This window comes from Bufo gargarizans, chromosome 4 (genome assembly GCF_014858855.1).
Source record: "Bufo gargarizans isolate SCDJY-AF-19 chromosome 4, ASM1485885v1, whole genome shotgun sequence".
NCBI classification, from domain to species: Eukaryota; Metazoa; Chordata; class Amphibia; order Anura; family Bufonidae; genus Bufo; species Bufo gargarizans.
The window spans coordinates 348,946,621-348,973,200 of NC_058083.1; the positions used below are offsets into that span (position 1 = coordinate 348,946,621).

The window sequence follows — 26,580 nt, forward strand, 5'->3', positions numbered from 1 at the left end:
CAATTTACTGTCACACCCGATATGAGTGGTATTTTCTGTAGTATTATTCTCATCAGTTTAATCCCTGTTACATCCCATATCAGGGATTGCCTTTTGTGAAAAAATGTTTAGGCCGGGTACCTTCGACTGCCTTCACAGTGACAGACCAAACTCTGATACACCAAACTGAATTGATTTTAGGAACCGGGAGATGGAAAAAGCAGCTTGGTCAGTCCTCTTACTCCCAAGTTGGGGCACTGCGCGTGCACGGAGCAATGTGCTGTGACACCCTATATGGAGTGGTGTCTTAACTAGTACTATTCCTATCAGTTTAATCCCTGTTACGTCCCCTATCCGGGGACGTGTGTCTAATTGATTAATCATTGTCGAATAAAAGAACATCCTGAAATAATTTTGTTCTGAGCTCTGTACATGCTTTGTATTGAAATTGATGGGGATTTTTTTAATTGTCTGCATTATTTCTAATAAACTATTAAGAGACTTTATTATGATTTTTTAATTTTTTTTATTTTTTATATATTTTAAAAACCCATACAACTTAAAAAAAAATTATAAGAAAAATAATTTTTTTTCTATGAAAAATTATCCAGCCGATCGCTTTTAGTCATCATAATGAAGCAACGGCCGTATCTGGGGTGTGGCAACATTGCCAACACACTCATAGAGGTGATGATCGCTTCATTGTGAGACGCAAGCCCCTTCACCACAACAAGGTACCGATCACAAAGGGGAATTCACACATGTATGTGCCTTTTTTTGTTTTGTTTTTGCAGCCACGGTGTAGCACTAGAGGCCACAAAAATTAGGCATGTACACATGCCTGAAAAATTAGGTATTGTTGCTGTAGCAGCGGCCGGAAAAATTGATGTTGGTGGCGGAGAATTCACGAAAGTCATCCGGTATGCAGACATTAAATACAGCAGCGTGGGGACCATTTTGAGGCCAAGGCATGTCATCAGGCCTTTTGTTAGACAAACGTTTCCCCAACTGTCAGTCCCTTCAGGATCCATGCCTCATTCATCTTAATGAAGGTGAGGTAATCAACACTTTTTTGACCGAGGCGACTTCTTTTGTCAGTGACAATGCCTCCTGCTGCACTGAAGGTCCTTTCTGACAGGACACTTGAAGCGGGGCAGGCCAGAAGTTCTATCGCAAACTGGGATAGTTCAGGCCACAGGTCAAGCCTGCACACCCAGTAGTCAAGTGGTTCTTCGCTCCTCAGAGTGTCGATATCTGCAGTTAAGGCGATATTCTCTAATGCTGGATCCCGAAGGGCTGTGGCGATGTGTAGGACTGAAAAAGCTCTGCATGTCCTCCATCAACAACACATCTGTAAAGCGTCCTGTCCTTGCTGCCGTGGTCATGGTAGGAGGAGGATTACGTTCACCTCTTCCCCTGTTAGATTCCCGTTGTGCTGTGAGATCCCCCTTATAAGCTGTGTAAAGCATATTTTTTAGTTTGGTTTTGAACTGCTGCATCCTTTCTGACTTTCAGTAATTTGGTAACATTTCTGCCACTTTCTGCTTATACCGGGGGTCAAGTAGTGTGGCCACCCAGTACAGGTCGTCCTCCTTCATCCTTTTTATACGAGGGTCCCTCAACAGACATGACAGCATGAAAGACCCCATTTGCACAAGGTTGGATGCCGAGCTACTCATTTCCCGTTCCTCGTCCTCACTGATGTCATTGACGCTCTGTTCTTCCCCCCAGCCACGTACAACACCACGGGTCCCAGATAGGTGACAACAACGAGCACCCTGGGATGCCTGCTGTGGTTGGTCTTCCTCCTCCTCAAAGCCACATTCCTCCTCTGACTCCTCTTCCTCATACTCCTCTTCCTCATACTCCTCTTCCAGCGTTGCCGCAGGTCCTGCAAGCGATGATGACAAGGCTGTTTCTGGTGGTGATGGTGACCACAACTCTTCCTCTTCACGCTCATCTACAGCCTGATCCAGCACTCTTCGCAGGGCACGCTCCAGGAAGAAAACAAATGGGATGAGGTCGCTGATGGTGCCTTGGTGCGACTGACTAGGTTTGTCACCTCCTCAAAAGGACGCATGAGCCTACAGGCATTGCGCATGAGCGTCCAGTAACGTGGCAAAAAAATTCCCAGCTCCGCAGAGGCTGTCCTAGCACCCCGGTCATACAAATACTCGTTGACAGCTTTTTCTTGTTGGAGCAGGCGGTCGAACATTAGGAGTGTTGAATTCCAACGTGTCGGGCTGTCGCAAATCAAGCGCCTCACTGGCATGTTGTTTCAGCGCTGAATGTCTGAAAAGTTCGCCATGGCCGTGTAGGAACGCCTGAAATGGCCACACACCTTCCTGGCCTGCTTAAGGACGTCCTGTAAGCCTGGGTACTTAGACATAAAGCGTTGTACGATGAGATTCAACACATGTGCCATGCACGGCACATGTGACAACTTGCCCAAATTCAATGCTGCCAACAAATTGCTTCCATTGTCACACACCACTTTGTCGATCTCCAGTTGGTGCGGGGTCAGCCACTGATCCACCTGTGTGTTCAGGGAGGAAAGGAGTGCTGGTCCGGTGTGGCTCTCTGCTTTCAGGCAAATCAACCCCAAGACAGCGTGACACTGTCGTATCCGGGATGTGGAGTAACCCCTGGGGAGCTGGGGGGATTCAGTTGATGTGCAGCCAGACGCCACAGCAGAAAAGGTTATGGAAGAGGATGGAGTAGGAGGGGTAGAGGAGGTGGCAGTAGGCCTGCCTGCAAGTCGTGGCGGTGTCACCAACTCCGCTGCAGAGCCACGCATTCCATGCTTGGCAGCCATCAGCAGGTTGACCCAATGCGCAGTGTAGGTGATATACCTGCCCTGACTGTGCTTTGCAGACCAGGTATCAGTGGTCAGATGGACCCTTGCCCCAAAACTGTATGCCAGAGATGCCATGACTTCCTTTTTCAATCACTGAGTAGAGGTTTGGGATTGCCTTTTTTGAAAAAAAATTTCGTCCAGGTACCTTCCACTGTGGTGTGCCAATAGCGACAAGTGTTTTGAAGGCCTCAGACTACACCAGCTCGTATGGTAAAAGCTGGCGGGCTAAGAGTTCCGCCAAGCCAGCTGTCAGACGCTGGGCAAGGGGGTGACTCTGTGACATTGGCTTCTTACGCTCAAACATTTCCTTTACAGATACCTGACTGTGGGCAGATGAGATGGAACTGCTGAAGGTGAGAGGCGGAGTGGCGGGTGGTTGAGAGGGTGCACGGAGGACAGCAGTGGTTGACGTGGCTGAAGATGCTGGACCAGGAGGAGGATGGTGGCTTTGAGCTTGTGTGCTGCTTCTACTCATCATCATGTGTTGATCCCATAGGCGTTTGTGATGTGCGATCATGTGCCTTCGCAAAGCAGTTGTACCTAGGTGGGTGTTGGATTTCCCACGACTCAGTTTCTTTTGGCACAGGTTGCAAATGGCATCGCTGTTGTCAGAGGCAGACTCACAAAAAAAATGCCACACTGCTGAGCTTTGCAATGACGGCATTCTGGTGGTGGCAACAGCATGCGTTGATTGGCGTGCTGTCTGACTGACCCCGGGTGCCGATACATGCTGTCTGACTGTGCCACTAGCTCCTTGCGACGACCTCCCCCTGCTTCCAACTCGTCTCCTCCTTCTCTCTGTCTCCCCTTCTGAACTTTCCCCCTCTTCTTCTTCTCTTCGAGCAGGCACCCACGTGGCATCCACGGAAACATCGTCATCATCAACCACTTCACTTGTATCTGACACCTCAGCAAAGGAAGCAGCAGCGGGTACAACATCATCATCAGCATCACACTGTACGTCCATGTGTGTAATGCTGCCTGACTGAGACATATCCCTGTTATCTACATCCTGTGGCAATAATGGTTGCGCATCACTAATTTCATCCAACTGATGTGTAAATAACTCCTCTGAGGAATCAAGTGAAGCGGCTGTGATGGTAGTGGTGGTTGTGGCGGCGGGTGGGAGAGTGGTAACTTGAGAGCAGGTGACCAAAGCTGAGCTGGAGGAGGATGGTGCGTCAAGGTTCTTAGCTGAAGCTGTTGAAGATTGGGTGTCCTGTGTAAGCCAGTCAACTATTTTCTCCTAATTTTTTGGGTTCAGGGTACGTGGCCTCTGAACACTGGGCATTATTCCAGGGCCAGTGTTCAGGCAGGGTGGCCTGCCTCTGCCTGTCATTTTTTTTTTAGATAAGTGGTACTATGCGTGCAAGGTACTGTGCCACCCTATATAAGTGGTGGGCACAGTACAGTCTGTGTGGGCCTGACACACACAGGCTTGCAACTGTGATTATATCACTGAAAAATATTAAATAGAATTTTTTTTATTTGCAAGGTATTTGAGTGAGTGACACCCTGTAATGGTATGAGTGGAGGCCTAGCCACTAGCCAGTGGCCACAATACAGTCTGTGTGGGCCTGACACACACGGGCTTGCAAATGTGATTGTATCACAGAAAAATATTAAATAGAATTTTTTTCTATCTGCAAGGTATTTGAGTGAGGGACACTCTGTAACGGTATGAGTGGAGGCCTAGCCAGTGGCCACAATACAGTCTGTGTGGGCCTGACACACACGGACTTGCAACTGTGATTATATCACTGAAAAATATTAAATATAATTTTTTTATCTGCAAGGTATTTGAGTGAATAACACCCTGTAACGGTATGAGTGGAGGCCTAGCAAATGGCCACAATACAGTCTGTGTGGGCCTGACACACACTGGCTTGCAACTGTGATTATATCACTGAAAAATATTAAATATCATTTTTTTTATCTGCAAGGTATTTGAGTGATTGACACCCTGTAACGGTATGAGTGGAGGCCTAGCCACTAGCCAGTGGCCACAATACAGTCTGTGTGGGCCTGACACACACGGGCTTGCAAATGTGATTATATCACAGAAAAATATTAAATATAATTTTTTTATCTGCAAGGTATTTGAGTGAGTGACACTCTGTAACGGTATGAGTGGAGGCCTAGCCAATGGCCACAATACAGTCTATGTGGGCCTGACACACACTGGCTTGCAACTGTGATTATATCACTGAAAAATATTAAATATAATTTTTTTTATCTGCAAGGTATTTGAGTGATTGACACCCTGTAACGGTATGAGTGGAGGCCTAGCCAGTGGCCACAATACAGTCTGTGTGGACCTGACACACACGGGCTTGCAAATGTGATTATATCACAGAATTTTTTTTAATATAATATTTTTTATTTGCAAGGTATTTGAGTGAGTGACACCCTGTAACGGTATGAGTGGAGGCCTAGCCAGTGGCCACAATACAGTCTGTGTGGACCTGACACACACGGGCTTGCAAATGTGATTATATCACAGAAATTTTTTTAATATAATTTTTTTTATTTGCAAGGTATTTGAGTGAGTGACACCCTGTAACGGTATGAGTGGAGGCCTAGCCACTAGCCAGTGGCTACAATACAGTCTGTGTGGGCCTGACACACACGGGCTTGCAAATGTGATTATATCACAGAAATTTTTTTAATATAATTTTTTTATCTGCAAGGTATTTGAGTGAGTGACACCCTGTAACGGTATGAGTGGAGGCCTAGCCAGTGGCCACAAAACAGTCTGTGTGGGCCTGACACACACGGGCTTGCAAATGTGATTATATCACAGAAAAATATTAAATAGATTTTTGTTTTATCTCCAAGGTATTTTCTGTCACACCCTGTATGAATGGTATGCACACAGTGCTGTCTGTGACTGAGCCTGCAGCCTCTCACACACAGGCAGCCAGGCAACTGCAATATATATATATATATATATATATATATATATATAAATAAAGCAGACTGATGTACCAGCCCTGAAAAGGGCTTTTTGGGGTGCAGTCTGTGGACACAGAACACTGCGCTAGCTAACGCTTTCCCTATTGAATCATCAGCAGCAGCAGCACTGTCCTTCCTCTCACTGAGAATGCAGCTTCCGAATGAATCTAAAATGGATGCTGTCCAGGAGGTGGGAGGGTCTGGGAGGGAGGGTCTGCTGCTGATTGGCTGGAATGTGTCTGCTGACTGTGAGGTACAGGGTCAAAGTTTACTTAATGATGATGTATAGGGGGCGGACCGAACATCGCATTACTATTGCTGAGTCCAAAAGGCATAATGTGATATTCAAAGTGACCAGCCTGGGTATTGAATGCTGTTTTCCACTCGTCACCCTCCTTGATTCGGATTAAATTGTATGCTCCTCTTAAATCAATCTTAGAAAACCAGGCCGCCCCTAATACCTGGTTAAATAAATTCGAAATCAATGGGAGGGAGTAAGTATTCCGGATAGTGATCTAATTTAATTTCCGGTAATCTATACAGGGTCTAAGACCACCATCCTTCTTCTTAACAAAAAAAAATCCTGCCCCCATAGGAGAAACCGAGGGTTAATGAGACTCTCCTTAATATAATCTTCCATGGCCTCACGTTCAGGTTTGGAAAGATTGCAAATACGCCCCTTAGGAAACCTTGCCCCCTTCTCCAGGACTATAAACACAGGGAAACAGCCGGCACTCCTCTCTTGCGTCGCGGTGCTCGCGTCTAAGGTATGAAAAACCCACTTCAATATTCAGAAAAAGACCGGCACTCACTTCTGGCAATTCAGTTGGCTTTATTCAAAGCATTCAAGGCAACACGTGTTTCGGCTCAACACTGAGCCTTTATCAAGCATAATGAATTAAATTACAAGACAATTTAAATAGAGCGCCATATCCGGCATTCAGACGTGATGACGTCACACTGTCATGGTTACAATGTATACACAAAGTGAAAAAACAAGATAGAAACAAAACAGTTGTAACTGAAGACGGATCACTTCAATCAGTGATCACAATAATAGATACATACTTATAAATATTTATAAAAAAAAGAAGAAAGAAAAAAGTAAAGATGGCAGACATGTAGTGCAGCCAGATATACAGAAGCCGATTTGAAAATAAAATGTTTACAGTCAATATCCTGAGACATCTACATCTCTTACATGCTAAACATAATTCAACATTTTTTTATATATATTTCGCATTATTAGCAAATTATTTTCGCATGATTTTCAATATTTTCAATTTTCATTTTTTCTGTGACTAAGAAAAGAAACAAAATTAATCACACCAGCAAATACATAACCAATGAGCAATATTTGATGTATGGTATTTAATACCTTATAGGAAAGAACTCACTTCATAGTCTCGATTGAGACCTTTTGGTTCCAGAGTCTGCAGGGTGTGAATCCAATAGCTTTCCCGTTATTTAAGCATTAATAACCTGTTGCCACCTCTACGTGGTTGCTGTATCTGTTCAATAATTTGAAATCTTAATTGTGATATGTTGTGAGAACATCTGTCAAAATGAAAGGGAACTGGTAATAGCAGATTTTTCTTCCTTATACTGGATTTATGGTTACTGAACCTATCTTTCATTCTGACAGATGTCTCACCCACATATATCAAACCACAGGGGCATTTCAACAGGTAAACTACATAATTGCTATCACAAGTAAAAAATCCCTTAATCAGGAATTTTTTACCTGTGTGCGGATGGGAAAAGGTCTCACCTTTAATTACTGCTGAGCAATGGACACACTGCAGACACGGGAAAGTGCCCTTCTTTGGAGTAGACAAAAAAAGCTGACGTGGCATCTTACTACCCCCTATATCAGCCTTGACAATTGTATCCCTAATATTTCTAGTTCGTTTGTAGCAAATCATGGGTACATCTCTGAATTCAGCAACATCAGGATAGGCTGCACGTACAATCCCCCAATGTTTATTGATCACGTGTCGAAATTTATTAATCCACGGATGATACTTAACAATAAACGGTAACCGTCTTGTATCACTGCAAGGTCTTTTTTTGTATACCTCGCCACTACATTTCTTTAACTCACCATCCAATAACTGTTTCGGATAACCCCTAGATAAAAATTTGTCTGCCATCTCTTGCAATCTCGTCTTTTTTAAAACTTCATCTGACACAATTCTTTCTACTCGCCTAAATTGTGAGAGAGGCAGAGATTTTTTTACCGATGGTGAATGATTGCTGGAGAAATGGAGCAAACTATTCTTATCCGTTTTTTTTATATGAAGATCAGTTTGTATTGAATTGTCAGAACCTTTTATTACCCAAGTGTCCAAGAAATTCATTTTGTTTAAGTCACTTTGAACTGTGAAAGATAATTCAGGCCATACATTATTCAAATGTGTAGTGAACAAATCCAATGACTCGATGCCGCCCCGCCATACGCAAAAAATATCGTCTATAAATCGACGGCAAAAAATGCAAAATTGCATATATAATGAATTACTGTATATAAAATGTTGTTCAAACCAAGCCATATAGCTATTTGCGTATGGCGGTGCGGCATGCGAGCCCATCGCGGTCCCCCGTTTCTGCTTGAAGAATGTGTCCTGGAATAAAAAGTAGTTCTCCTCTAGAACTAATTGTAATAATTGGAGAAAAAACATTTTCTCTTCTGCGCTATGATCCGAAAATTCCAGGACCCATTCCACAGCAGTAAGGCCTTTCACATGTTCAATAGATGTATATAAACTCCTTACATCATAAGTACTTATGATGTAAGGAGTTTATATACATCTATTGAACATGTGAAAGGCCTTACTGCTGTGGAATGGGTCCTGGAATTTTCGGATCATAGCGCAGAAGAGAAAATGTTTTTTCTCCAATTATTACAATTAGTTCTAGAGGAGAACTACTTTTTATTCCAGGACACATTCTTCAAGCAGAAACGGGGGACCGCGATGGGCTCGCATGCCGCACCGCCATACGCAAATAGCTATATTGTTTGGTTTGAACAACATTTTATATACAGTAATTCATTATATATGCAATTTTGCATTTTTTGGCGTCGATTTATAGACGATATTTTTTGCGTATGGCGGGGCGGCATCGAGTCATTGGATTTGTTCACTACACATTTGAATAATGTATGGCCTGAATTATCTTTCACAGTTCAAAGTGACTTAAACAAAATGAATTTCTTGGACACTTGGGTAATAAAAGGTTCTGACAATTCAATACAAACTGATCTTCATATAAAAAAACGGATAAGAATAGTTTGCTCCATTTCTCCAGCAATCATTCACCATCGGTAAAAAAATCTCTGCCTCTCTCACAATTTAGGCGAGTAGAAAGAATTGTGTCAGATGAAGTTTTAAAAAAGACGAGATTGCAAGAGATGGCAGATAAATTTTTATCTAGGGGTTATCCGAAACAGTTATTGGATGGTGAGTTAAAGAAATGTAGTGGCGAGGTATATAAAAAAAGACCTTGCAGTGATACAAGACGGTTACCGTTTATTGTTAAGTATCATCCGTGGATCAATAAATTTCGACACGTGATCAATAAACATTGGGGGATTGTACGTGCAGCCTATCCTGATGTTGCTGAATTCAGAGATGTACCCATGATTTGCTACAAACGAACTAGAAATATTAGGGATACAATTGTCAAGGCTGATATAGGGGGTAGTAAGATGCCACGTCAGCTTTTTTTGTCTACTCCAAAGAAGGGCACTTTCCCGTGTCTGCAGTGTGTCCATTGCTCAGCAGTAATTAAAGGTGAGACCTTTTCCCATCCGCACACAGGTAAAAAATTCCTGATTAAGGGATTTTTTACTTGTGATAGCAATTATGTAGTTTACCTGTTGAAATGCCCCTGTGGTTTGATATATGTGGGTGAGACATCTGTCAGAATGAAAGATAGGTTCAGTAACCATAAATCCAGTATAAGGAAGAAAAATCTGCTATTACCAGTTCCCTTTCATTTTGACAGATGTTCTCACAACATATCACAATTAAGATTTCAAATTATTGAACAGATACAGCAACCACGTAGAGGTGGCAACAGGTTATTAATGCTTAAAAAACGGGAAAGCTATTGGATTCACACCCTGCAGACTCTGGAACCAAAAGGTCTCAATCGAGACTATGAAGTGAGTTCTTTCCTATAAGGTATTAAATACCATACATCAAATATTGCTCATTGGTTATGTATTTGCTGGTGTGATTAATTTTGTTTCTTTTCTTAGTCACAGAAAAAAAGAAAATTGAAAATATTGAAAATCATGCGAAAATAATTTGCTAATAATGCGAAATATATATAAAAAAATGTTGAATTATGTTTAGCATGTAAGAGATGTAGATGTCTCAGGATATTGACTGTAAACATTTACTTTCAAATCGGCTTCTGTATATCTGGCTGCACTACATGTCTGCCATCTTTACTTTTTTCTTTCTTCTTTTTTTTATAAATATTTATAAGTATGTATCTATTATTGTGATCACTGATTGAAGTGATCCGTCTTCAGTTACAACTGTTTTGTTTCTATCTTGTTTTTTCACTTTGTGTATACATTGTAACCATGACAGTGTGACGTCATCACGTCTGAACGCCGGATATGGCGCTCTATTTAAATTGTCTTGTAATTTAATTCATTATGCTTGATAAAGGCTCAGTGTTGAGCCGAAACACGTGTTGCCTTGAATGCTTTGAATAAAGCCAACTGAATTGCCAGAAGTGAGTGCCGGTCTTTTTCTGAATATTCTCCAGGACTATGGTGCAAACATAAGGTCTATGGGGAGTAAGAGCCTCCGTGGATGACGACGAGAACACATGAGCATACTCCTTTATGACTGCAGGTAATACCTCAGACTCCACAGAGAACCCAACCGGTATTCTAGACAAACTCAAGCCGCGCTCAGATCCCCAACTCACCAGTTCCCCTCTGGTCCAATCAATCATAGGATTGTGTAATTGGAGCCACGGCATCCCCAATACCACCTCGACTGGTAAGTTCTCTAGGACTAACAGGGAACATTTCTCTAAGTGGCACACTCCCACAGCTAAGGAAATCTCTGAGGTACATGACCTCACAGTACCCCCCAGCAGGGGAGTGGAGTCGATGGCCATGATATGGATGGGCGTAGGTAAAACAAAAATTGGAATACCCTGTCTAGTAGCATACCCCTGGTCAATAAAGCTGGCCGCTGAGCTCGAATCTATAAAGGCCTGACCCGACCACTTATTAGAACCCAGAGAAATGGTTATAGGAACTAAAAGCTTACTCTTAGTAATAACAGGGAGTACCTGGTCCCTTGGTGGTCTTGTCTTGGAAGCCTTATCAGAAAGGATCCTCTTTGGACACTGATTGATCCAATGGTCAGGATCTCCACAGTAGAAACAGATCACACATCTGTGGCACTGATCCCCTCTGGTCATCCCAATTTGCATAGATTCTTCAGAGGAGACCTCAACACCACTCCTGGTGAAACCCTCAGACTGGACCAGTACCTCGTCTTTCTCGCACACGTCGGTAGAGTCGGACTGCTAGGGTCATAGTCTCCTCAAGAGTCTCAGGGAGCTGATAACTAACTAGTAGGTCTTTTAGATTATCAGATAGGCCTGACCTGAATTGACACTTAAGAGCTGGCTCGTTCCACCCTGAGAGAACACACCACCTTCTAAATTGGGTGCAATACTCCTCGGCAGAGAGGTTACCTTGAACCAATGCTTTTAGCGCAGTTTCGGCTACCAGGGCCCTGTCTGGTTCGTCATACAGGGTACCCAGAGCCTGAAAAAAAACTCTCCTGTGGTTAAGCAACTAGCATCAGGGGGTAAAGAAAAGGCCCACTCCTGGGGATCCCCCTGTAAGTGGGAAATAACAATGCCCACCCGTTGGTTTTCCGACCCGGAAGACAAGGGGCGTAAACGAAAATACAATTTACAGCTCTCCTTAAAGGAGTGAAACTTCCTCCGAACTCCAGAGAAGGGCTCTGGAAGCTTGATTGGTGGCTCCATATGAGGGCTCAAGTTTGGGCCAGAGGCCTGAGGAGCAGCGGCGTCTTGTCCTATTTCTAGGGAAAAAAATCTTCTCCCCTAGCACCATCTGCGTCAGGTTTGACACATGCTCAGTCAGGGTCACTAGAGGATTCATGGTACAGTGGTTTCAGTAGGCCTGTTATTCTGTAATGGTCGCGTACACACACCCACAGGGGGAGGGAAGTGACCACTGCTCTCCACCCTTACCCCTGGCCCTGTCTACTTCCCTTGCGAGTCTTAATGACAGAGCACAACTGGACGGCAATCCCTAGCTTGGAATAAGTGCAGGGATGACAGACAAACAACAGAATGTAAATGGACCGAGTCAATACCAGGAAAGCTACAAAGTACAAATGGAGCAAGCAGAGAATAGTCAGGAGAAGCCGGGGTCATAAATACCAGAGGAGTCTTGAAGTACCAAAGGAGTCAGCAGAGGATCGTCAGGAGGAGGCCGGGGTCAGAATACCAAGAGAGCAGCAAAGTACACAAGGAGCAGGCAGAGGATCGTCAGGAATTCAGCAGGAGGTAAGTATGCCAGGAAAGACACAATCACAGGTGGAACCTAAATAACAGGCAATCTGTGGCCAGCAGATTGCCTGTTTAAATAGGGAGCTAGATGGGTCATGTGACATGGCCAGCGTCACATGACTCTACACAGACTACACAGCCAAGCACCGAGTGATCAGCTCGGTGCTCAGCCCTAAAACCATTAGCATGAATGCAGATAGATGCACGCATACTATTATCAGGAGCGCGGGTGACGCTGGATGCACTGATGATGAGCGCGCGCTCTGGACGTGCCCGCCTCCTAGACGGCGCCGTGACACCTGGTCTGTCTGGACCAGCTTCCACTGACTCTGTTAACGCTCTGGAGCACCTCCTGGCAACTACCTTGGCCCAAGCCTATACTCACCATCTGAGGCTCTAGTGAATACCTGGTGTTGCGTAGTCATGCCGTTCTCACGTGGGTTCTCACCCGTTGTTTCTTGTGTGTACTTTGAGTGCCTCTGTTCCTGTCATGAGCTTGTTCTCTTTAACCACCTCTTATCTGCCCATAGGATATAAATGTCCTATGGGTGGATGTTTAACTCTGAATGGACATTCTGGAATGTCCATTCAGAGATCGCAGCTGCACGCTAATCGTGCAGCTGCAGAGCAGGTTGCCCGCTGTCAGTGACAGCAGGGAAACCCAGAAAGAAGGCAGGGACAGTTGCCAGGTGTCCCTACCTTCTAGATCTCTGGGGGTGTAAGTCAAATGTCCCCCAGAGGTCTTGTATGACCTTATGGGGGACACAAAGTGTAAAATATATATATTTTTTAAATAGTGTTTTATAAAAAAAAGGTTTCACCATAAAAAATAAAAACTGTGTCCAAAAAAGCCATTTTTTTCACCTTACATCACAAAAACAACACCCAGTGATCAAAAAGGCGTATGTCACCTCATTCTGCAAATAATGAGCCCTTGCATAAGAAAATCGCTCAAAAATAATATATAGCTCTCAGAACATGGAGACATTAAAGCATCATTTGTTGTTTCAAAAATGCTATTCGTGTGTTAAAGTGAAATACATTTAAAAAAGTAGACATATTGGGTATCGCGGCGTCCGTAACAACCAGCTCTATAAAAATATCACATGACCCAACTTGTCAGGTGAACGCCTTAAAAAAAAAAAATATATATATATATATATATATAGAAACAGTGCCACAAAAAAGCCATTTTTTTGTCACCTTACATTACAAAAAGTGTAATAGCAAGCGATCAAAAAGTCATAGGCACACCAAAATAAAGCCAAACAGCCATATCATCCAACAAAATCCCTACCCTACCTAAGACAATCGCCCCCCCCCCCCCCCAATAAAAAAAAAATATGACTCTCAGGCTATGGAGACACTAAAACATGATTTCTTTTTTTGTTTAAAAAATATTATGTAAAACTTCAAAAATTAAAGAAAGTATACATATTAGGTATCGCCACGTCCGTAACAACCAGGTGAACACCGTCAAAAAATAAGATAAAAACTGTGCTAAAAAAAACTCTTTTTTTGTCACCTTATATCACTAAAAGTGCAACACCAAGTGATCAAAATAGTACCAATCTAACAGTCACCTCATCCCGCAAAAAATTAGACCCTACCTAAGACAATCGCCTAAAAAATAAAAAAAACTATGGCTCTCAGAATATGGAAACACTAAAATATAATTTTTTTTGTTTCAAAAATGCTGTTATTGAGTAAAACTTAAGTAAATAAGTAATAATAAGTAAGAATAGGTATTGCCGCGTCCGTAACAACCAGCTCTATAAAAAATATCACATTACCTAATCCCTCAGGTGAACACCGTAAAAGAAAAGTGTGCCAAAAAAGCTATTTTTTGTCACCTTACATCACAAAAAGTGTAATACCAAGCAATCAAAAAGTCATATGCATCCTAAAATAGTACCAATCAAACAGTGATCTCATACTGAAAAAATGAGATCCTATCTAAGACAATCGCCCAAAAAACAAAAAAAAACTATGGCTTTCAGAATATGGAGACACTAACAATTATATATTTTTTTAATGCTTTATTATGTAAAACTGAAACAAACAACTAAAAAAAGTAGTCATGTTTGGTATTGTCGCTTCCGTAACAACCTGCTCTATAAAAATAGCACATAATCTAACCTGTCAGATGAACATTGTAAATAACAAAAAATAAAAACAATGCCAAAACAGCTATTTTTTGTTACCTTGCCTCATAAATAGTGTAATAGAGCAATCAAAAGTCATATGTACCATAAAATAGTACCAACAAAACTGGCACCTTATCCCGTAGTTTTCAAAATGGGGTCACTTTTTTGGGAGTTTCTACTCTAGGGGTGCATCAAGGAGGGTCTTTAAATGTGACATGGTGTCAAAAAAACAGTCCAGCAAAATCTGCCTTCCAAAAACCACATGGTGCTCCTTTCCTTCTGCGTCCTGCTGTGTGCCCGTACAGCAGTTTATGACCACATATGGGGTGTTTCTGTAAACTACAGAATCGGGGCAATAAATATAGAGTTTTGTTTGGCTGTTAACCCTTGCTTTGTTAGCGTAAAAAAAATGCTTTAAATGGAAAATTTGCCCAAAAATTAAAATTCTGAAATGTTATCTCCATATTCCATTAACTCTTGTGGAACAACTAAAATGGTTACCAAAGTTTGTAAAATCCTGCCTGTGATGCAAGAAGAGGCCAGTAAGTATGGTAGTGACCTTTTATGACCCAGTGTTTCCGACATCTTCTGTACACCATGTCTGTCACCATGTATTAAAATATCTTTTAGGGCATGCATCTTAGCAACTTCATATTACCTCCATCCACTTTGCCCTAATGTCCCACACACTTGCATACCAAACATGGAGAAGGTAATGGCAAGATTACTTAAGTTATTTAGTTGCTCCTTGTTACTGAACTGGGATAGATATGACTTATACGTGGCCTTAGTTCTCAGGCGGAAGCATGTGGCCTAAATATGGATTAGGACACATATTTCTTTGATGTATATCTCAAGATAGGGGTTTTATGTGTGACTTTGGCGAGAGAGGACGCTAGCCCTTTCCTGAATCCCTGGCGGTTCTAGTATGTGCAAGGTTTGTGTAGGACCCTAACGCTATCTTCAGGTTTTTATGATAAGGGTCTCTGGTTTCTGTGACATGGTTCCATCTTACAGATTTTTATGGCCACAATCTCTTGGCCTGGCTTTGAGAAGGGCACATGGACAAGGTGAAGACCCACTACAGGAGTGTCAAGGGAGGAGTGTCTACCCCTAACAATAATTTTGATATCTGGATACCTCTATTACTACACCATCAATAGCTGATCAGTGGAGGTCTAACACCCTGAACCCCCACCGATCAGCTGTTTCAGAGTAGCTCGTGCCAGAACTACACTACTCTACTTATTGTGCAGTGGATGGAGCTGCTTACTGCAGTGCTGCTCCTATTGAAGTGAATTAGAGCAGTGCTGCAGTTACAAACTCCATCCAATGCATAATGAACAATGCTGTTTAGATTTGGCAGTAACTTCCAGCATTGCAGTAAGGCCTCATGCACATGGCCATTGTTTTGGTCCGCATCCGAGATGCAGTTTTGGCGGCTCGGATGCGGACCCATTCAATGGGGCCGCAAAAGATGCGGATAGCACGCTGTGTGCTGTCCGCATACGTTTCTCTGTTGCATGGCCCCGCTAAAGAAATATAACCTGTCCTATTCTCGTCCTTTTTGCGGACAAGATGTCACGGAAGGTGTACAGGAAACTAGAAGACACAAAATGAATATCCGACTAACTGGATCCAAAACTAAGGAACAAAAGGGAGAGCCCTGCATCAGACCTGGCACTCTCCATGACTGCTCAGCCTATGCGAAAATCCCAATGGTAGATGATCGCATATCCTTGTACCTTGACTGTATAACACCTGAACACCCTATAATAGTGAGGGGACACGACCACCGGCTCCCTACACTTGATACGGAGGGAGTCAGGGTCACCTGAGACCCCTCTCCAGAGAATGTCCCAAACTGCGGATGAAACCCATATGCACCAAAAAATGGTGACTTATCAGAGGACTCCTGGCGACGGTTATTTAAAGCAAACTCAGCAAGGGACAAAAAAGAACACCAATCCTCCTGATTCTCCGCCACAAAACAGTGCAGATATGTCTCCAGATTCTGATTGACGCGCTCTGTCTGGCCATTCGACTGCGGGTGGAAAGCAGAAGAGAATGACAACCGAACCCCCAAGCGAGAACAGAAAGCCTTCCAGAATCTGGAAACAAACTGCGTGCCCCTATCAGAGACTATGTCTGAAGGAATACCATTAAATTTGACAATGTGATCAATAAATGCCTGCGCCAGCGTCTTAGCATTGGGCAAGCCAGGAAAAGGGATGAAATGCACCATTTCGCTATAACGGTCCACCACCACCAGAATCACAGTCTTCCCCGAAGAACGAGGCAGGTCTGTAATGAAGTCCATGGACAGATGTGTCCAAGGACGGGAAGGAATGGGTAAGGGAAGGAGAGGACCTGATGGCCGTGAATGAGGGACTTTGGCACGAGCGCAGGTCTCGCAGGCTGCCACAAAACCCTCAACCGACTTACAAAGCGCCGGCCACCAGAATCTCCGAGCGATGAGATCCACTGTGGCTCTTGCCCCCAGGTTCCCAGCAAGGACAGTATCGTGGTGTTCCTTAAAAATCTTGTGTCTTAAAGCGAGAGGCACAAACAACCTCCCAGGAAAACAAAGATCAGGAGCCTCTGACTGGGCTACCTGAACCTCTGCCTCCAATTCAGGATAAAGAGCAGAGACCACCACACCTTCAGCCAAAATGGGACCCGGGTCTTCAAAATTCCCACCTCCCAGAAAACAACGTGACAGGGCATCCGCCTTCACATTCTTAACCCCAGGGCGGAACGTGACAACAAAATTAAACCTGGAAAAGAACAAAGACCATCTGGCCTGTCTCAGGTTCAGACGCTTGGCTGACTCCAAATAGGCCAGATTCTTATGGTCAGTAAACACGGTAATAGGGTGTCTGGCTCCCTCTAGCCAATGGTGCCATTCCTCAAAAGCCAACTTGATGGCCAACAACTCCCTATCTCCCACATCATAATTTCTCTCTGCGGAGGAGAGTTTCTTCGAGAAAAAGGCACACGGTCGCCATTTGGCAGGAGAGGGACCCTGAGACAAGACCGCACCCACACCCACCTCAGAAGCATCAACCTCAATTATGAAGGGTAGAGAAATATCAGGTTGTACCAAGATAGGAGCGGAAACAAAACTCTCCTTGATATTAGAAAAGGCCTTACGCGCCTCTACCGGCCAGGAGGAAAAATCTACCCCCTTTCTAGTCATATCAGTGAGTGGTTTAACAACAGAGGAATAATTCAAAATAAACTTCCTGTAATAATTGGCAAAACCCAAAAAACGCATCAGCGCCTTCTGATTCTCAGGAAGCTCCCACTCAAGCACAGCGCGGACCTTCTCGGGGTCCAAGCGAAAACCAGAAGCGGAGAGAAGAAACCCCAACAATTGAATTTCTGGAACCGCAAACACACATTTTTCCAGTTTAGCGTTCAAAATGTCATCTAGATACACTAATACAAATTTCCCCATTAAATGATAAAAAAAATGCTGTTCACAAAATGCTGAAAGATGGCTGGAGCATTCATCAAACCAAAAGGCATAACCAAATTCTCAAAATGGCCCTCAGGGGTATTGAAGGCCGTCTTCCATTCGTCTCCTTCTCTGACCCTGACCAGGTTGTATGCCCCTCTTAGATCCAACTTGGAAAAAACTTTAGCCCCAACAATCTGGTTAAACAGGTCCAGGATCAGAGGAAGCGGATAAGGGTCACGAATTGTGATACTGTTCAGCTCCCTGAAATCCAGACATGGTCTTAAAGAACCATCTTTTTTCTTAACAAAGAAAAAACCAGCGGCAACAGGTGACTTTGAGGGTCGTATGTGTCCTTTTCTCAGACTCTCAGAGATATAAGCACGCATAGCGATCCTTTCAGGTTGGGAGAGATTGTATAAACGAGATTTAGGCAGCTTGGCGCCTGGGGTGAGATTAATAGGGCAATCGTACTCCCTGTGCGGGGGCAAGTCCTGAACACCACTCTCAGAGAAGACATCCGAAAATTCAGAGAGAAAAGATGGTACAGTCTTAGTAGAAACCTCAGAAACAGATGTCATGAGGCAATTCTCTCTGCAAAAGTCACTCCAACCATTTATTTGCCTCGCTTGCCAATCAATGGTGGGGTTATGTTTGGTGAGCCAGGGTAACCCCAACACTAGAGGAGTAGGGAACCCGCTAAGGATGAAACATGACACATCCTCAACATGAGCATCACTCACAATCAAATGGATATTGTGAACTATGCCCTTTAACGATTTCTGAGAAAGTGGAACGGAATCAATAGCAAAAACAGGTATAACCTTTCCCAAAGTGCATGCCTGGAAACCATGAGTTATAGAAAATTGATTATCAATGAGATTGACAGCTGCTCCACTATCTACAAAAATCTCACAAAAAATGTTATTGCTCTCTAGCGCCACCCTGGCAGGTAGGACAAAACGGGAACTACAAGCAAACGGAAAACCTTCAATTTCCGCATCAACCTTGCCAATAGTAACAGATGGAACGCTTTTAGAGGATTTTTTTCTTTTTGTTACTTTATTACTCTCAAAAAACTGCCTGAATCTCCTAGAGGGACAAACATTTGCCAAATGATTTATACTCCCACAACAGAAACAAACCTTCCCATGAGGGCTGAATCTTCTATTGTCAGAGGTAATCAAACCCAGCTGCATGGGCTCTTGCTCAGAAGGGATTGAGAGCGACTGAGACCCCTGTGCACTGAATGAGACCGCCGCACTGTCCTGAGACTGAGTATGTAATATATCAGGCTGGTTTAAAATCTGTAAAAAAAACACAGATGGGCGCACCATAGGGTAATTCTGTGGGTATATATTGATATATGGAGAGAGATGGTAAGGCTCACCTTATATGGTTGTGCAAGGATAGGCACAACACTATTGTAGGTATTATCAAACAAGCCTGGATGTCTGGATAGGGCGGTCTGCAGCCACGGGATCACAGAAGATCTTCAAACGGAGAAGCCTGGAGCCCCCAAGAAGATAATAGTATAAAGGAACAAAAACACGTCCCACGGCGCGAATTACCGTCAGCCAGTCACCAGGATCAAGAAGAAATCTTTTTATTGCAGCGATACAACGCGTTTCGGGGAATCACTCCCCTTCATCAGGTACACAGAGCTGCACTGTGTACCTGATGAAGGGGAGTGATTCCCCGAAACGCGTTGTATCGCTGCAATAAAAAGATTTCTTCTTGATCCTGGTGACTGGCTGACGGTAATTCGCGCCGTGGGACGTGTTTTTGTTCCTGAGACTGAGTATGACAGGGAGGATCTCTCCTCTCTCTCTAAGACGCCTGTCAATACAAACGGCCCGAGACATGGCAGAGTCCAAGGAGGTAGGTCTCTCATGAAAGGCAAATGCATCTTTCAATCCCTCTGAAAGACCATGGCAAAATTGACTTCGGAGTGCAGCATCATTCCAACCAGTATCAGCTGCCCATCTCCGAAATTCTGAACAGTATATCTCTGCGGACTGTTTACCCTGGCATAAAAGATGTAGTCTAGACTCAGCCAAAGCAATACGATCCGGATCATCATATATCTGACCCAGAGCTACCAAGAATTCATCCACTGAACGGAGGGGCCGTGCCCCCACCGGCAGCGAAAAGGCCCAGGACTTAGCGTTATCCCTGAGCAGCGATATGATGATCCCCACCCTCCGCTCCTCATCACCAGAGGAATGGGGAAGTAGGCAAAAATGGAGTTTGCAAGCCTCTCTAAAACAAACAAAATTCTCACTACCCCCAGAGAACGTATCCAGAAGCGAGATTTTAGGCTCAGAACAAACTCCATGAACGTAAGCAGAAACGGTCACCTCAAACTGAGAGACAGTTTTCCGGAGAACTTCTACCTCAAAGACCCTGCATGCGGTCAATCAAGGTTGAAACCGGATTCATGCTTAAGACGGTTTTGGCGGTTTATAATGTCACGGAAGGTGTACAGGAATATCCGACTAACTGGATCCAAAACAAAAGGGAGAGCCCTGCATCAGACCTGGCACTCTCCGTGACTGCTCAGCCTATGCGAAAATCCCAATGGTAGATGATCGCATATCCTCGTACCTTGACTGTATAACACCTGAACACCCTATAATAGTGAGGGGACATGACCACCGGCTCCCTACACTTGATACGGAGGGAGTCAGGGTCACCTGGGATCCAGCAAACAGAAAAACACAAATGAATGACCAAAACTTATCTGTAGAAGACTCAGAAGTAGGATCAGTATGCACACACTCCAGGAAGGAATATAAACCGCAAAGTTAAGCAGTCTGGGAAGGGATTTAAAGGGATGCAATCAGTGCAACTACATGACAGCTGAGAGAGGCTAATGAGATGAGAAAATGAAAGCAAAACAAAAGGAAGCTCAAGGAGGAGGTTCTGAAAGACATCTGACAGAGCTTCTCAGATGTCTGGTGGTGACACAAGAATAGGCAGTTTCATCAATGGCTGTCCGTGCAATTTGCAGAACGCAAAACACACAACGGTCGTGTGCATTAGGCCTTACTCTGAAACAGCTGATCATCAGGGTATTGGTCTCCAAATATTGATGGCCTATACTGAGTATAAGCCATTGTTAGTAAAGGAGTAGACAATCCCTTTATGGTTAGCATATTCACATAAAATTTTTCTTGAAACTGCTTACTAAAGGAGTAAAAAATGGTCACCGAGCAGGAGGCAGTATAAAATGAACAAAAAAGCCTTACCTTTTAAATGTCCCACAATTGCTTAATTTGCCAATGGTCCAGCAGTGTGTCACGGATGCCGTGTGGTTGGGAACCTCCACACTGAGCACAGGAGGAAAAGGAATTGGAACTAGGCCTGGAAACTAGGGTAAAGGAGAAGGTCACCTCCTAGAACAACTCTAATCCAAGTCCTGACTAGCTATCAGTATGAACAGACCTTGATGGTAGGAAAGTTCATACACAGTAACCTACAGCCCTAACACACCCTGTAGGGCCCTGGTATAGTGACAGGACTTGAGACAACCTATTCCTCCACCAGAAGGATGAACAGGAGTCTCCCTCAGGCATAGATACAAAAAACGGAAATACAACAAACAAAATACGAACAGGGAAGATGACACTTAACGTCACGTGGAGCATGATACCGTATGTCATTCGTTCATGTGACTGCAGAAGCTAGTCATATCCTTCAACAGCACATGACTACTTGGCCAGTGATTGGCAGTAACAGGCATGATTATTTTAAACTGCCCCTGCTCTGTGTTGATTTAAAAAAAAAATGTTAGAAAATTTTGGATAATCTTGTGAAAGTCTAGCTAATATTAGTAATACTGCATTTCCCTTGCAGCTGATTTAGAGCAGACTTCACGGTGATCAGCCGATCTCTGCTGGTCCTGCATCTGAAAGGGGTTATCTCTGATGAGACAGTCCCTTTTAAGTTTTTCATCTGCATTTTCCAGCATTGCTTAGCCACAAGTTTGCATCAAATATGGACGTTAGGGATGAGCGAATCGACTTCGGATAAAACATCCAAAGTAGGGCTGCAGTAAACGAACATTTTAGTAATCGAGTATTCTATCGATTATATTTCTCGATTCATCGAGTAATCTAATAAGAAAAGCCTTCTTAAAATAACGTACGTAATGACGTTTTTGTTTATAAAAACAATATTTTTATTTCTTACAGTGGTGGTATGGTATAGCAAATAATTGCACACACATGACATAAGGTTTCTTTCACAGCTGCAGCCTGCAATATACATTCTGGTTCTGTCAGAAGAACAGCCAGGCCAGCCAGAATGTACCATATCGGGTATAACTGGATACTGCCGGCTGCTGCAGCATTTAACTGTAATGGTGTAAAGGGTCTTGCCTTGTTACAGCATTCAAGCTAAGTTTGGACGATATCCATCAGGAATGCCAGCACATGGCCAGATGGCCTTAGATATGGAACACATACACATTATAGTCAATAAGATTATGAGAGCACTGCAGTCGCAGAGCATATAGCTGGTTGTATCCGGCTATACCCATTACGGTATACTCCAGCAGGCTTGGGTTATGTTGTGATTTGTGAACTCTGTGTCTCCGTCAGTCTATTCCGGTGGAGGATCGGACTGCTGGAGTACACCCGGCTCCATCTGTCAAGCTAGATAGATGCCCTGGGCATCATGCCCATTGACTGTAATGGGGATCAGGACAAAAAATGCTGCACAGAGTGTGTAGTGAAGTGAGTCAGTCTGAGTCACATAGCATTTTTTTGCCAGACTCCAGCCAGTCGCCAGCTGATCAGAGTTGACTGACTCCCAGTGTTGACACTGCAATGCAATGTGAAGTTAACTTGGCCTAAGCTAAGCTGTTAATAAGATGATCAAAATACTTTAACTTGTAAAAGCAGATTTCAAATAAAAATGCTAAATTACTAAAAAAGTAATCAAGTAAATTCACAAAAACGTGACTACACCTTTCTATATAAAACATCTACAATTATTTAAAAGAGGAAAAACTACAGACTCATCTGTAGCCGAAGTATATAGGTCCAGCCCCAAACCAAAGTTACCAAACCCTCCTATAGAGCAACATATAAGAGGATAAATTTAAACCAGGGTTCTGGATTACTCACGTTTCTGTAGATATCAGAATAGCTCATCATTACGTTTTACGTAGATGTGATACAGTCAAGTCAATCCTTGTAGGTTCCTTCCAAGACCAGCATATTCACAGACAATCCCTGGTGTTGGAACCTACAAGGATTGAGTGTATATCACATCTACCTCTATGCAATGGTGAGAAATTCTGTATTGATATGATCTACAGAAATGTGAGTAAGAAGTGAATCCTGGTTTATGTATCCTCTTTATTATATGTTGCTCTCTCGGAGGGTTTTGGGCCTATATATACGTTGGGCTACACATCATGAAGTTTTTTGTCTTTTCAATAATTGTGTATATATAATTATATATATAAAGGTGTTAGTAGTGTTTTTGTGAATTTACTTTCACCACTGCAACAGCGGAATAGTGTTTAGTAGTAGTAAGTAAGACAAACATTGCCTTACCCTTTGTTGTTCAACTTCAACTCTGAACATATTTTCTTCAAAGGCTTTCTGGCATTTTTAGAAGGCAAAAAGAAGAACTGGTGGGTGAGAATAGATTTATCAAAAGTGGTGTAAAGGAAAACTGGCGGCTTAGTTTACCAATAGCAACCAATCATCCGATTCCACCTCATTTTCCAAAGGAGCTCTGAATAATGAAAGGTGTAATGATCTGATGGTTGCTAAACCAGTTGACCTTTACACCAGTTTGGATAAAGGCTATCTCCTCCTGAGGTACATATCAATATCATATGGTAAAGTGCATGTAGCTTGCCCTGGCTTACACTAAAGCGGTGATCAGCAACCTCCGGCACTCCAGCTGTCTGGGAACTACAACTCCCAGAATGCTTCCTTCAATCACTTCTATAGGCGTTAGAACTAGAAGAACAGCATGTTTGTTGCATGCAGGGAGTAGTAGTTTCACAGCAGGTAGAGTGCCGAAGGTTGCTGATTCGTGGCCTAAAGGATCATTCGGCGGTTACTATGGAGAAAAGTGAGCATATCCACATGCTCAGAACTGAGGCTGGCCCTCCGCTTTGATGCTATGTTTCCTGCTGCAGAAAACAGTCGTTCTGATGGCGTGGATGTTGCTGGAATACATAGAAAGGACTTTGCTAGCTTTGCTAGTACTGGATAGCGTGCTTCATTTGTTTTCCACCATGACAACGGATTCTCTTTCTTGGATACGGGATGTTCTCCAAAGTACATCAAGACCTCCTTCTGCACAGATTGGCTTAACTGCTGCTCTTTATCCTCTTCATCACTGGAGCTGGACTCTGATGATCCCAGTATGTTCTGAAGGAAAGATACCGCCGAATGATCCTTTGGCTTTGCTGCAGCAGGGTTATCTTGTCCTCTTCTAGAAGAAGCTTCTGCTTCACCATGTTCACTGGACCGTGTCATTTCGTTTTTGGCAACAATTGCCATGGTCTGTACTGTGCTTTGGACCTTGAATGACTCATCTGCAGACAAGAATTTCAGTTTCTTGAATCTGGGATCCAGAGCAGCAGCAATTAGGGCAGTGTTTGAAGACGAGTCAGGTTGAAACGTAGACAGTTCTTGCCATCTTGTTGTGATCTGTTGTACTGCATGAGCCTGGTATGAAATTAATGGTGCAGTCTCAAAAGTTAAAGTCTGTATGGACTTCTTTAAGTTCTGCACTAGCTGTGGAAGTGCAGAGAGGGTAACATAGTTCTGCCCACTCAGAAATACCGTAGCTCCTTCAAATGGCTCAAGTGCCTGGCTAAGCTCCTCAATCAGGCTCCACTGTTCAGGCTTCAGATCAAGGTAGTGGTGTTTTCCTCTTGGAGTCACTTCTGGGTCTGAGAGAGCAGCAGTCACCGGCCATCTTTGTTCCAGCAATCTTGCTATCATGTGATAAGTGCTATTCCAGCGTGTACTTACATCATGCACCAGCATATGTTGTGGCGTGCCCATCTGCTGTTGCTTCTCCTTTAGTTTTGTACATGCCAACTCACTCTTCTTAAAGTGCTCAACAAGGCATCTTACACAAGCCACACACTTAGAAATGGCTTGGTGGTTCTTCAGAGCGCTTTGCACAACTAAGTTCAGGGTGTGACCTGCACATCGCACCGATGCCCATCCATGTTTTTCTTGTAAAATCTTCATTGCTGCTACAACATTAGCACCATTGTCATGGACAACAGCTTTGACTTTCTTTGCTGGAATGCCAAATATGACAATAACATCCTCAAGCCACTCTGCAATATTTGCCGCTGTGTGCCTTTCTTCAAGTGGCATCGTAGTTAGGCTGTAGGACTCCATTTCCCAATCCTTCCCAAGAAAATGACACGTCACCCCCAGATAAGCTTCTGTAGCGACGCTCGTCCAAATGTCAGCTGTAAGTGCAATGCTGTCAGTCTCCTTAAGAGTGTTCGTCAACTTGCCTTTGATGTCTTCATACTTTTTCTCCATAATTTTCATGAAGTAGGTTCTGGAAGGAAGAGTGTATCTTGGATTGAAAGTGGAAATCATCCTCTGAAAACCTTCATCCTCCACCATAGATAGCGGGCGCATGTCTGTGACAATCATGTTCAGAATGCTGTCTGTAAGCTCAGCTGCTTCAGTTGAACGTGATGCAGCTGTCCACACATAGCTGTCCATACGTCGCTGTGATTGTGATGTACTGAAAAAGATGTTAAATAAACTATTATTATTACAATACGAAGCATGTGTGGTGTGTGATTATGTAAAATGTTTGATTTACTTACCTTGGGTCCGGTCCGCTTGGTGAACTACTAGTACATGCGTAAACTGGGTGTTTTCTGGTCAAATGTTGAAGCATTGATGTCGTGCTATTATGGTAGGCTAGTTCGCTTTTACAATAGACACACTGTACGGATTTTTCTTTCTTTCTCAGCTTGAAATGATCCCAAACTTTGGACACTCTGTGTCGTTTTCTCTGTCCTGTCTCTTCTGATCGCCCCTCGGCGGCCTCACTTATATTTTCTCTCTCTTTCTCCATTTCGCAGTTGAAAGTAAATTAATACTTCTTTAGGCCTTGCCTCTTGCTTTGTGCAACAATTAGTAAAACTTAAGTGACACAGTCACACCTTACGGGGGGTAAAAGAAGAATTTCAGATTTCAGAAACATCGGATCAAACTACCCCCCTTCCCCAATCAGAATATCACCTTTCAACTTCACACAGATCTCTCCATCCAAACCAATAACAAGGTGCCATTGCAATTTGCCAGCGCCAATGTGCCTCCATTAAACCCTCTCCAGAGTCTAATAAACCAATAACTTTATATATGCCACGAAGATGGCTTGGCTGTATAAAGTTATTGGTTTACTTTGGAGGGGTTAATGGAAGCACCTTGGCAATGGGCATGTATAAAGTTATTGATTTGGAGGGGTTAATGGAAACACCTTGGCATTAGGCATGTATAAAGTTATTGGTTTGGAGGGGTTAATGGAAGCACTTTGGCAATGGGTATGTTATGTATAAAGTTTTTGGTTTGTAGGGGTTAATGAAA

At 43.3% G+C, this 26,580-nt stretch overlaps 1 protein-coding gene across 1 annotated transcript; it reads right to left on the bottom strand.

Moving 5' to 3' along the window:
- Positions 1 to 24,042: 24,042 nt before the first annotated feature.
- LOC122935430 (E3 SUMO-protein ligase ZBED1-like) lies at positions 24,043 to 26,068 on the bottom strand. The gene is made up of 2 exons (XM_044291197.1): positions 25,815 to 26,068; positions 24,043 to 25,729 (listed from the first exon to the last, which is right to left on the bottom strand). Exons 1-2 carry the CDS (start codon positions 26,066 to 26,068, stop codon positions 24,043 to 24,045), a joined length of 1,941 nt encoding a protein of 646 aa, XP_044147132.1.
- Positions 26,069 to 26,580: the final 512 nt, after the last annotated feature.